The 12510-nt window shown below is 35.9% G+C and overlaps 1 protein-coding gene across 1 annotated transcript; it reads left to right on the plus strand.

The window, feature by feature from the left end:
- Nucleotides 1–378: 378 nt before the first annotated feature.
- Nucleotides 379–1248, plus strand: LOC149220740 (uncharacterized). The gene has a single exon (XM_089387187.1). The coding sequence runs from the start codon at nucleotides 379–381 to the stop codon at nucleotides 1246–1248; it is 870 nt and encodes a 289-aa protein (XP_089243313.1).
- Nucleotides 1249–12510: the final 11262 nt, after the last annotated feature.

Genomic DNA, 12510 nt, shown 5'->3' on the forward strand with positions numbered 1-12510 from the left:
TGGAAAGAAGTGAATTCCAAAATAAACTAAATATAAATAGAAGGATATTTCGAAATAGATATAAGACCTTAAAGATGGGGCGAAAAGGACGGAATTAACCCTAAGCTTTCTGGGATACGATTTCTCTTTACTCGGAGGAAAGCATCCACAGATCTCAATCGCTCGGCAACAAGGAGGTGGATATTCCGGCCATTAATGCAGGGCGGTGATTGTTCGTCAAAGTTTTTCAATCATAGTCCTCGAGATCTACAACGCCGGGGCCATGGCATATTCTCTGCACGCCAAATATTTCATTTATAAAATCCCTGGAATGCATGACAGGGGTTCATATTTGACTGACGCAGGAGATTTGGCACTAAGGAGGTGAGGAAGGCAGACATGGCTTCGAAAAAACGATCAGAAAATCTGTTCGTTGCTCTGCAAACATGGTTTAAGAGGCATTCTGTGAACAAACAGGCATGCCAAGCGCTGGCTGTAATATGTCTGCTGGTGACACTGATTTCTCTAACCTTTCTCGATTACTTGCTCGCGGCCCTGATAGTGACTGCAAATTTTATTCGCGTGTGTGGAATTTCAGTGCTAGTTTACAAGCTAACAAAGAAGAAAACCTGCGCAGGTCTGTCACTCAAGTCTCAGGAACTCACCGCGATTTGCTTCGCGGTTAGGCTCTACCTGAGCTGGCCTGGAAACGTGTATTACATCAACCTGTATACCATCGGAAAAGCAACAATGGATTTATTTGGACTGATAACGACCATATGGGTTATCTGTATCATCCGTTTCAAGCTCAGATCTACATACATGGACGACGTTGACAACTTACCCATATATTACCTGCTCCTTCCCTGCGTGCTCCTTGCCCTGGTAACGCATCCCTTGACTCGTTCTCCTTTGCCATTTAGCCCACTGAATAAGTTCATCGGGGCGTTTCTTCCCTATCTGGAAACCGTGCTGGTTCTGCCTCAACTCCGCGTAATGCGGAGCAATAGGGTCGTGGAAGCTTTTACTGCTTTCTATGTCTTTGCTCTCGGAGCCGAGAGGTTATTTAAATTTGCATTATTGATCATCATAACCCTGCAGGTTATCAGGAGAGCTCATTTCGATTTGGGTTCGTTCCTCTTCATTGTGTCTGAGATGGTTCAGAGCTTCATATTGGCAGATTTCGTTTATTACTATCTCAAGGTTGTTTCAAGCGGCCGGATGTTGATGCATCTCCCGACCATCTTGATTGAACAATCACCTGTTTGACATAATATATCTGCACTGGTAAGGCTCCAGTGTTAGAAATTACAATTACAGCTGTCTTTCAATTCGTTTTTTCGGTGTATCATGACTATTTTAAATAGGGTATGGCTGGTTCAGTTATAAGAATCCTGCACTATCTTGAATATGGTGTGGATGGTTTGTTTGCTGTGCTTGATTTTCTGTATTATCTCTGTTATGGGTTCAATGAATTTATTTATTTGAAATTTCTGTTGATTTTGCAGTACAATCTATACAAGTAATTTATTACTTGACAATACTAAAATATACTATACTTTTTATATTTTAATCAGTTAATCACATTTTATAAATTCACATATTTACAAAAAAATATTTATATTTTTACTCATATTGGTTAAAGCCTCGAAGATTATATAAATAATTGCGAGTAGTAAAGTAAATTTAATTACAGTAAGTTTATATATTTAGATTTTTACAAATGTGGAACTTTACATAAATAATTATGAGTAGTAATAGATAATAATACTTAATTATGAGTAGTAATAGATAATAATACTTGTTAAGTATATTTATTTACATCTTGTTTCTATACCAGCATTTATATAGTAAGTAATAACTGATCCTAAATATGTGGTATGAGCTATTTTACAAATTTTAATTTCCAATAATTTTGTAAATTTTATTTTTTCTATTTATAAGATTTTTCTGCGAAAATCACATGGAATACCATTTGTGGACGCGTTTCGAATCAACAAGTGTGATTTATTGTAAGAACAAGTTACTGGTTCCTATAGAAATAATTCCCCAATCAAATTAAATGTGCATTAATGTGTTTTTAATTTAAGTGTTAGAGGATAAAAATAATTTGAGCTACCTGATTAATTCGATCTGTATTAAGTTAATTACAAATTATAATGGAAAAAGTCGTCAAAAATAAAACTCGCGACGCAGCAATCGAGCTTCTCAAGAGATGGCTCGAAGCATAGACGCGCGTTTCGTTCTCGAATTCAGAAGATTTAGAAGGATTTCAACCCTCGTCTGTCTGATTGTGGAATTTCTGCCCTCCATCCAAATACTGGTAGTCAGGTGTGGTTCATGACGGTCTAAACTGAACATTTTCCCATTTCCCTTCTCAACCATTTCATGACGATCAACGTTACCGGAGAGGATATTGAAAGCTTCAGGTTCAGGTGTTGGTTTTTCCGGAGAATCAGCCATCGACATTTTATCATGTCAAGAATCTATACAATAAAGAGAAATCTATACAATAAAGAGTGATGTGTATAGTTTTGGAGTGGTTATGGTTGAACTTTTGACAGGCCTGAAGCCCTTGGTGAGGTAACTCTCTTATTTTGAGGGAAACTTGTTGAAATGTTATTTTCAACTGCCGGAATCCGCTATCAAAACTGCGACTGCACAACACATGCACAACAGTTTTACCAAAGTAGTTTTCATCGGAGCGTAATGTTCATTTGGCTTGACCGAGCGATATCCATTCAATCGAAATGAATGCTGTCCAGGGTCGATTGAAGCCAAAGCTGCCTACAGGCCTGAAGGGCTGCACATGGAGTTGACGTGAAGTTTTGGTTTTGACCGCCATTTGTTTTAGTGAAGTAATTAATGGTATTTATTCCTATTCCTAGAATATAGGTAAAATCTTTTAATTTTATCTTTTAAAAATTCACAGAAGGATGGTGGTTCATTTTTTTATTGTTAAAAAATATGCAATGTAATGAAACACATAGAAGTGTAAGTTTTTGTTTTTGTTATCTTCGTTGAGTGAAAAACGAAAGGGAATGATGGGAATGAACGCAGCAACGTGTAAATGAAAAAAAATACACAGCAGTGTGAATTTTTTTAGATGTTGTTTATTGCATTGTAATGCATCACACGCAAAAGCGTGGGGAAAAGTTTTGTGCAGTGGTTCGTTAAAAGAAACGGAATGCGCAGCAGGGGGAGTAAAAATGTTTTGTTTTGTTAGTTGAGATAATGAATGTGAAAAATGCAGCAAAATTTTGTGCAGTGGTTCGTTAAAAGAAACGGAATGCGCAGCAGGGGGATTAAAAATGTTTTGTTTTGTTAGTTGAGATAATGAATGTGAAAAATGCAGCAGCATATGTAAGAGATTTCTTTTACAATAGTAAATTTATGTAATTTTTACACAGCATTGTGTTAAAATTTGCAGTTGAAACAGAGTAAATTTTTAGGAGAAGAAAGAGTAATTTTTTTTTGTTTTGGAACTGCATTTGAAGCAGTCTATAGTTGTAATCCCTCTTAGAGAGGCAAATCCTTTTGTATCAGCGGTTTTATTAATGAATATAAAGTTTTTATGTGTGTGGTAAAACTCTGTTCTCGAGCAAACAATTTTTTTTTGGCTTCCCTATGCAAAAACAGAGCATTTTCTCTGTTCAGAATTTTGTTTGAAATTACAAGAAATTTCCAACTTGGTATCAGAGCTTGTCGAGGCTCTTTGAAGGTGTCAAAGAAGCTGAAGAAAGGTTCTTTGTTGCAGCAACTTCTCCAGTAGAGTGAAGACTCAATAAAAAAAATCCAAGGTATTTCTCAAGTTTGTTTTTGTGTTACTCCTGAAGACAAACAGTTATTTTAAATACACAGTCAAATATTTTGAAACATAGTTTAGAGTGCAAGAATGGCTGGCTCCAGCAGTAGCATCAACACCAGCACTAGCATGGGTATCTTTAATACTCAGCTCCCACAGTTTAATGGAAAAAACTATGACTATTGGGCAATAACTATGAGAGTTTTTCTTGCCTCACAAGACTTATGGGAATTTGTTGAGGATGGATTTGAAGAGCCAACAGATGAAGAAGAGTTTAATAACTTGATACAGGCAGAGAAAGATCTGTTGAAGAGCTATAAGAAGAATGAATCTAAAGCCCTCTTACTTTTGTATCTAGCAGTGCATGAGAGTTTGTTTCCAAGGATAGCAGCAGCAAAGACATCCAAAGAAGCATGACAAACTCCCAAGACAGCCTATCAAGGTATTGAGAAAGTGGAGACAACAAAACTACAGTTGCCGAGGAGATATTTTGAGAATCTATGCATGAAGGAGTCAGATAATATTGACTTATTCTTCATACATGTGATTAGTCTGGTCACACAGATAAGGTCTCATGGAGAGATTCTTGAAGAAAGGAGGATTGTGGAGAAACTGTTGAGGTTCCTACCCTCAAAGTTCGATGTGATTGTCACCACCATAGAAGAGACGAGGATCTCACAAACTTTTTAGTTGATGAACTACATGCATCACTGATAACACATGAGGAGAGATTGGGTAGGAATGAAAACTCATCTCTAGAATATGCCTTCAAGACCCATATGTTCTTTGGAAGAGGAAGAGGTCAAGGCAGAGGAAACAAAAGAGGAAGAGGCAAAAGCCAAAACAGAGGTGGAAGAAACAGTCCAGCAAATGCTCAAAGAAGAGGCAGCAATCCAAATCAGAACCAAGGCCAAGGTAGCAGCCAACAAAGAGGACAACGTCATGCTCAAGGACAAAGGTGTGAAAAATCCAATGTGAGCATTATGCAAATGAATGTAGGAAGAAGCAGCATGATTTGAATAATAGAACTAGTGAAAATTTCACTAGAGAAAATATTAGCCAAAATAATTTGTTTTTAGCTTGTAATATGGCTGAAGAAAAGAGTGAAGATTTATGGTTTCTAGACTCTGGTTGTAGCAACGATATGACAGGAAACATAGCCCTGTTTTCTATGTTAGATCAAAATGTGAAGTCACAAGTCACACTAGGGACTGATAATAAAGTTTCTGTTATGGGAAAAGGAGAAGTAAATGTCTTAACACAGAAAGGTGAAAAGAAAACCATAGTAGAGGTTTGTTATGTTCCTGGAATGAAATGTAACCTCTTAAGTATTGAATAGCTTGTTCAAAAGGGTTACAATGTTTTCTTTGTGAATGATGTATGCACCATTATGGATAGAGCACCCAGCAAACAATGTATTGCTGAAGTGAAGATGACAAGGAACAGGATGTTCCCTCTCAGAATTAAGGCGGATTTGAAAAATAAAGAAGTAATATCGGCAGTGACTCAACAGGCTTTCCAAAGCGAACCAAAGGATGAAAATTGATTGTAGCACTTGAGATTTGGACATCTCAACTTTAGAGGTCTTAATTTGTTGAGTAGAAAAAGAATGGTAAGAGGATTACCATTGATAGAGAAACCAGACAACCTTTGTGAAGGTTGCATCTTGGGGAAACAACACAGAGAAAGTTTTCTATCTGGGAAAAGCATAAGGGCAAAAGCACCCTTAGAAATTGTTCACTCAGATTTATGTGGACCGATGCAAACTTCATCACTTGCAAGCAGCCACTACATACTAACATTTATTGATCATTTTACTAGACAAACTTGGGTTTATTTCTTGAAGAACAAAAGTGAAGTGTTTGAAAGGTTCTGCAATTTCAAAGCACTTGTAGAAAACCAAAGTGGGCTTCATATTAAAGTTCTAAGAACTGACAAAGGAGGTGAGTATATCTCCAAGGAATTTCTACGGTTTTATAGAGAAAATGGAATTCATAAGCAGTTTACCACTAGGTACACTCTGCAGCAAAATGGAGTTGCCGAAATGAAGAATAGGACAATCATGTATATGGCGAGGAGTATGTTAAAGGCAAAGCATTTGGCAAATGATTATTGGGTTGAAGCTATACATTGTGCAGTGTACTTTGAATAGATGCTCTACAAAAGCAGTGATAAATAGAGTGCCAGAAGAAGCATGGAGTGGGACAAAGCAAGGAGTCACCCACATGAAAGTTTTTGGATGTGTGGCTTATGCACACATTCCAGATCAGCTAAGGAAGAAGTTGGACAGCAAAGGGGAGAAATGTATTTTCATTGGATACAGTGAGGAATCCAAAGCTTACAGGTTGTATAACCCATCCACCAAGAAGCTTATTGTGAGTAGAGATGTTCAGTTTATTGACGAGGAAGCTTGGGATGGAAGCATAAAGAAAACAGTGAATGTTAAAAACTCCTTGTCACATGATGAAAATGATGAGGAGATAGCTGAAACACATCCCCAAACAACAGCACCAACACAAGGACAACAAGGGACACCCTTGAGGAGAAATGGAAGTGCTTCTCCAAGCACACCACAAGGAGGAAATTCAAGTGCTTCTTCAAGTACTTGTACACCAAATGAAAGAGGTAAGAAGTTCAAAAATTTAAGTGACATTTATGAACAAGAGGCAGCAAATGAAGGTATGAATTATTTGTTTGCTTTATATTGTCATGTTGATGACCCTGTTCATTTCGATGAAGCAATTAAGGATAAGAAATGGATAGAAGCTATGGATGAGGAGATCAATGCCATAGAAAGAAACAAGACATGGGATTTAGTTGAACTACCAAAAGGAAAAGAAGTCATTGGAGTTAAATGGGTCTACAATACTAAGAGTAATGCTGAAGGAAAAATAGAAAGACACAAGGCAAGACTTGTTGTCAAAGGATACAAGTAGCAGTATGGGAGAGACTATGAGGAAACTTTTGCACCGGTTGCTAGAATGGAAACAATGAGAGCAGTGTTGTCCATAGCAGCACAAAACAAGCGAAAAGTTTATCAAATAGACGTGAAGTCAGCATTCCTAAATGGAGTGTTAAAGGAAGAGGTTTACATTGAAGAACCTCCAAGCTATGAAAAGAAAGGCCAAGAACACAAAGTGTGCAAATTGAAGAAAGCTATTTATTGGCTGAAGCAAGCACCAAGAGCATGGTACCGTAGGATAGATTCCTATCTACTGGAAAATGAATTTGAAAAATGCAAGGGAGAACCCACCCTCTACATCAAAGAAAAGGATGGTAAAATTCTAATTGTTGTGTTATATGTTGATGATGTAATTTTCACAGGTAATGATGATTGCCTTATTGGAAATTTCAAAGCAGTCATGAAAGAAGAATTTGAAATGACTGACATGGGTTTGTTGAGATACTTCTTAGGAATAGAAGTAGAAAAAAACGAAAATGGGATTTTTATCTCACGGGAAAAATATGTTAATGAAGTGTTGGAAACATTTAATATGCAAGAGAGCAAGGCAACAATCACCCCCACAGTGATGGGATTAAAACTCAGCAAAGAGGACAACAGCAAGGATTTTGATCCTAGTTTGTATAAGAGCATAGTTGGCAGCCTCATGTATTTGACTGCAACTAGGCCAGATATAATATTTGCTATTAGTTTAATTTCCAGATTCATGGAGAGGCCAAAAGAAGCACATTGGCAGGAAAAAAAAAGGATTCTGAGGTATGTTAAAGGTACTAAAAGGTTTGGCATTTTATATACTACTTCAGAATATTTAGATTTAGTTGGATACAATGATAGTGATTGGGCTAGAAGTGTAGGTGATCGGAAAAGCACACCCGGTTATGTTTTTCACATGGGTTGAGAAGCCGTTTCATGGGCTTCTAAAAAATAGCCTATTGTAGCATTGTCTACAATAGAAGCATAATATGTGGTAGCTACAACATCAACATGTCAAGCAGTTTGGATGAGAAGGATGTTGAGGAGCTTATGGAAAGAGCAAACAAAAGGAACTGTGATTTTTTGTGACAATAGCTCAGCTATTGCATTATCCAAGAATTCAGTGTTTCATTAGAGAACGAAACACATTGACACAAAGTTTCACTACATCAGGGAATTGGTAAACAAAGGAGAAATTGTTTTACAACATTGCAGAACTCAGGAGCAGGTTGCTAATATTCTGACCAAGCCATTGGGACAGAAAAGTTTTGAGTTTTTGAGGAAATGTTTGGGTATGAATGATAACCCAGGAGTTGAAATTAAAGGGGAGTGTTGAAATGTTATTTTCAACTGCCAGAATCCGCCATCAAAACGGCGACTGCAAACAGGCTTTTGTTCCAGAAAACCGTCATGAGTTCATTGCACCGCTTTTCACCAAGCGGTGGTTTTCCTCCGGAGGGCAGCGATATTGTACACCCGCTGACATGTGCACAACAGTTTTACCGAATTAGTTTTCATCGGAGCATAATGTTCATTTGGCTTGACCGAGCAATATCCATTCGATCGAAATGAAGGTTGTCCACCATCGATTGAAGCCAAAGCTACGTACAAGCCTACTGACATGAAGTTTTGGGTTTGACCACCGTTTGTTTCAGTGAAATAATTAATGGTATTTACTCCTGTTCATAGAATATAGGTAAAACCTTTTAATTTTATTTTTTAAAAATTCACGGAAGTATGGTCATTCATTTTTTTATTGTTAAAAAATATGCAATGTAATGAAACACATAGAAGTATAAGTTTTTGTTTTTGTTATCTTTGTTTATTGAAAAACGAAAGGGAATGAACGCAGCAGCGTGTACTGAAAAGAAATACACAACAATGTGAATTTTTTGAGATGTTGTTCATTACATTGTAATGCATCACACGCAGCAGCATGAGGAAAAGTTTTGTGCAGTGGTTGTTAAAGAAAGGGAAGGAGCAACAGGGGGAGTAAAAATGTTTTGTTTTGTTCGTTGAGATAACGAATGTGAAGAATGCAGCAGCATATGTAAGAGATTTCTTTTACAGCAGTAAATGCATGTAATTTTTACACAGCAGTGTGTTAAAATTTGCAGTTGAAACAGAGTAAATTTTCAGGAGAAGACAGAGTAATTTTTTTTTTTGTTTTGGAACTGCATTTGAAGCAGTCTATGGTTGTAATCCCTCTGAGAGAGGAAGATCCTTTTGTATCAGCAGTTTTATTAATGAATATAAATTTTTTATGTGTGTGGTAAAACTCTGTTCTCTAGCAAACAATTTTTTTTTTGGCTTCCCTATGCAAAAAACAGAGCATTTTCTCTGTTCAGAATTTTGTTTGAAATTACCAGAAATTTTGAACTTATGGGCTATACCAAAATAAATAACCTTCTAATTCAGTTTCTCCTTCTACAATTCAAGAACAAGGTCAAAACAGTAAAAATAAGAAACTTGTGGGCTATACAAAAATAAATACCCTTCTAATTTAGTTTCTCCTTCTACAGTTCAAAACAAGGCCAGAACAGTTATTAGTAAGATGGGCCACCCCTCGCCACCCCTCAACTTCATGATATTGATGCATTGGCAAACATGGTTGATCCAGCTTTGAAGGGAAGTTATCCTGCTAAATCTCTCTCGCGCTTTGCTGATATTATTGCTCTCTGCATTTAGGTATAATCTAAAATATCTAAATTCAAACATAAATTATAAATTGCGTCCAAAGGTCAGATATACTAATTTGTATTTGTAATTTACAAGACAAAATGAACAGTATAGGGACGGGAAACATAAGTTTTGACAATTCGTTGTTTGGTGTTGCAGCCTGAACCAGAATTCCGTCCTCCAATGTCTGAAGTGGTGCAATCATTGGTTCGTATGATGCAACGCGATAGTCTCAATAAGAGGATGACAGGAGATGAAACTCCAGAAGAAAATATTTAATTCTAAAAATGTCCTACCTCCTTGAGAACTTCATTGTTAGCTCCTAAGGCCTTCGTTGGACTTCCACAACAGTTCAAAGAGTTGATAGCATCATTATTTTCATAAATTGAATCTATTCAATATTTTCTTTAGTCCACGTTGTGGTGAAAACCACATAATTGAAATATTAATAAAATATTAATACTGGTTTTCTCATTGTGTTTCTATGTTTACTTCCAAATGTCTCGATTCCTAGCGAGCATTAGAGACAGTAAGACTTGGGTTTCTCTCTTTTTGTCGTGATTAGATTATTTATAGAACAAATAGAAAGGTTAAAAGGTCTTTAAATCAACTAGTAGGGATTAGTAAGTCAAAGACTTTGAAATAGACTCTTATAAATAGTATTAGCTTCTTTGGTCTTAGACATAATAGTATTAGCTTTCTTGATCTTGATATAGTGTAGTATGGCAGAAAATGAGTGTGTTGGTGCTAGATAATGTAATTGGGTATATTGAAGGTGAACATTAGTAAAGATATATTTCAAGTGGGTTTGGAGTTACATAAATGAGTAATGTGTCGAATATTAAAATTTAGATATGCATATTTATTTATGTTTGATATGTCAGTACTAGAGTTGATGTGTTTTCTTGGCAGCATGTAAATATTTTTGTTTAATTGGTCAGGAGCTATGAACCCTAGCTTCAATGTTAAGTGACTGTAAATTATTTTGTTTGATTGATTGATCGGACAAAAGTAGAGAACGTGAGGGCATCATCAATGTTGTAATGTTATATTTTGGTACCTTAGTGGGGAAACACATCCTCCATGAGATTTGAAAATGAGTCTCCACAATGATACCCACAATCTCTACTATGTTGGTGCTATTTTGTGTGTAGGAATTTTTATTTAGTTCGGTCTTATGACAATGAAATACTATCAAGAGAGTTGGTAACAATATCTACAAAAAAGAAAAGACAAGTTATGGTTGGGTCAAAGGTAATGCTAAAACTATTCACACCAACTCTGGGAATGATATGGAAATCATGTTCTCAAAATTTATTAACAATAGGGTCTGGAAGGGCATGGTGCACCTTAACAAGTGCGCATAATTGTAATAAGAAAGCAAGCATCCCATTATCAACAAACTATGATTTGATTATGACCACCCTATACTTTTCATATATATATATATATATATGAGCATGTCCACATCGTTATACTTCACCCAAGGCTTCTGAAAGTTAGGTGGAAGCTATACACTCTACACTTTCCAACTACTGGCACAATTTCCTTTGCAGTTCAACTCTCTGTTCTAATTCCATTTTATGTTTTGTATTTGTACTATGTAAGGTGGAGTTGAAAAAAAACCTTTGTCATTTGTTTTGTTGCACACAAGAAATCCATCTACACTCCATAGCACCTGTAATTGTGGGTGATCTCCATTTATGCACTAGAGTATGGCAGAAAACTGATGTATTGACTCTAGATAATGCAATTGGGTATATTAAAGGTGAACACTCGTAAAGACCCATTTAAAGTGGGTTTGGAGTTACATAAATGAGCAATGTGTCAAATATTGAAACTCATATATGCATATTTAGTTATGTTTGATATGTTTGTACTAGAGTTGCTATGTTTTTTTGTGAACATGTAAACTTTTTTGTTTAATTGGTGGGGAGCTACGAACCTAGCTTCGATGTTAAGTGATTGTAAATTGTCAAATATTGAAACTTAGATATCTGTATTTAGTTATGTTTGGTATGTCTATACTAGAGTTGATGTGTTTTTTTGGGAAAATGTAAACCATTTTGTTTAATTAGTGGGGAGCTACGAACCCCAACTTCGATGTTAAGTGATTGTAAATTCTTTTGTTTGATTGATTGCTCCATGAGATTTGAACATGATTCTCCACAATGATACCCACAATCGGTCCTAATGTTGGCGTTATTGTGTATGTATGAATTTTTAATTAGTTCGGTCTCATGACAATGAAAGACTATCAAGAGAGTTGGCATATATATATATATATATATATATATATATATATATATATATATATATATATATATATATATATATATATATATAGAAAATCTATGGATATTGGGTCAAAGGTACCGCTAAAACTATTCATACCAACTCTCAGAATGATATGGAGATCATGTTCTCAAAATTTATAAACTATAGGATCTAGAGGGGCATGGTGTGTGGGGTTGGAAACTTGGCACCATAACTAATGTGAATAATTGTAATAAGAAATAAAGCATCCCATTATCAACGACCCACTATGATTTGATTATGACCACCTTAAACTCTTCATGTGTGTGTGTGTGTGTGTGTGTGTCCACATAGTTATACTTCACTTAGGGCTTATGAAAGTTAGGAAGAAGCTATACATTTTGCAACTACTGCCGCAATTTCCTTTGTAGGTAAACTCTATATTCTAATTCTAATTTATGTTTTCAATTTGTACTTTGTGAGGTGCAGTTGAAAAATAACCTTCGGCACTTATTTTTTTGCACAAGAGAAATCCGCCTACTTTCTATAGCACCTGTAACTATGGGTGACCTCTATGTATATCCCAGAGTATGGTAAAAAACTAGTGTGTTGACTCTAGATAATGAAATTGGGTATATTGAAGGTGAACACTAGTAAAGACCCATTTAAAGTGGGTCTAGAGTTACATAAATGATCAATGTGTCAAATATTGAAACTCAGATATGCATATTTTGTTATGTTTGATATGTCTGTACTAGAGTTGATGCGTTTTTTTCTTTGTGAAAATGCTAACATTTTTTTCTAATTGGTGGGGAGCTATGAACCCCAACGTTGATGTTAAGTGATTCTAAATTCT

This window comes from Pinus tabuliformis, chromosome Q (assembly GCF_031772625.1).
Source record: "Pinus tabuliformis cultivar Carrire ecotype Pingquan chromosome Q, CPIR1, whole genome shotgun sequence".
In the NCBI taxonomy this organism is placed as follows: domain Eukaryota; kingdom Viridiplantae; phylum Streptophyta; class Pinopsida; order Pinales; family Pinaceae; genus Pinus; species Pinus tabuliformis.

Excerpts from the sequence above, each read along its gene's own strand:
- LOC149220740 (XM_089387187.1), top strand. The coding sequence starts at position 379 with ATGGCTTCGAAAAAACGATCAGAAAATCTGTTCGTTGCTCTGCAAACA.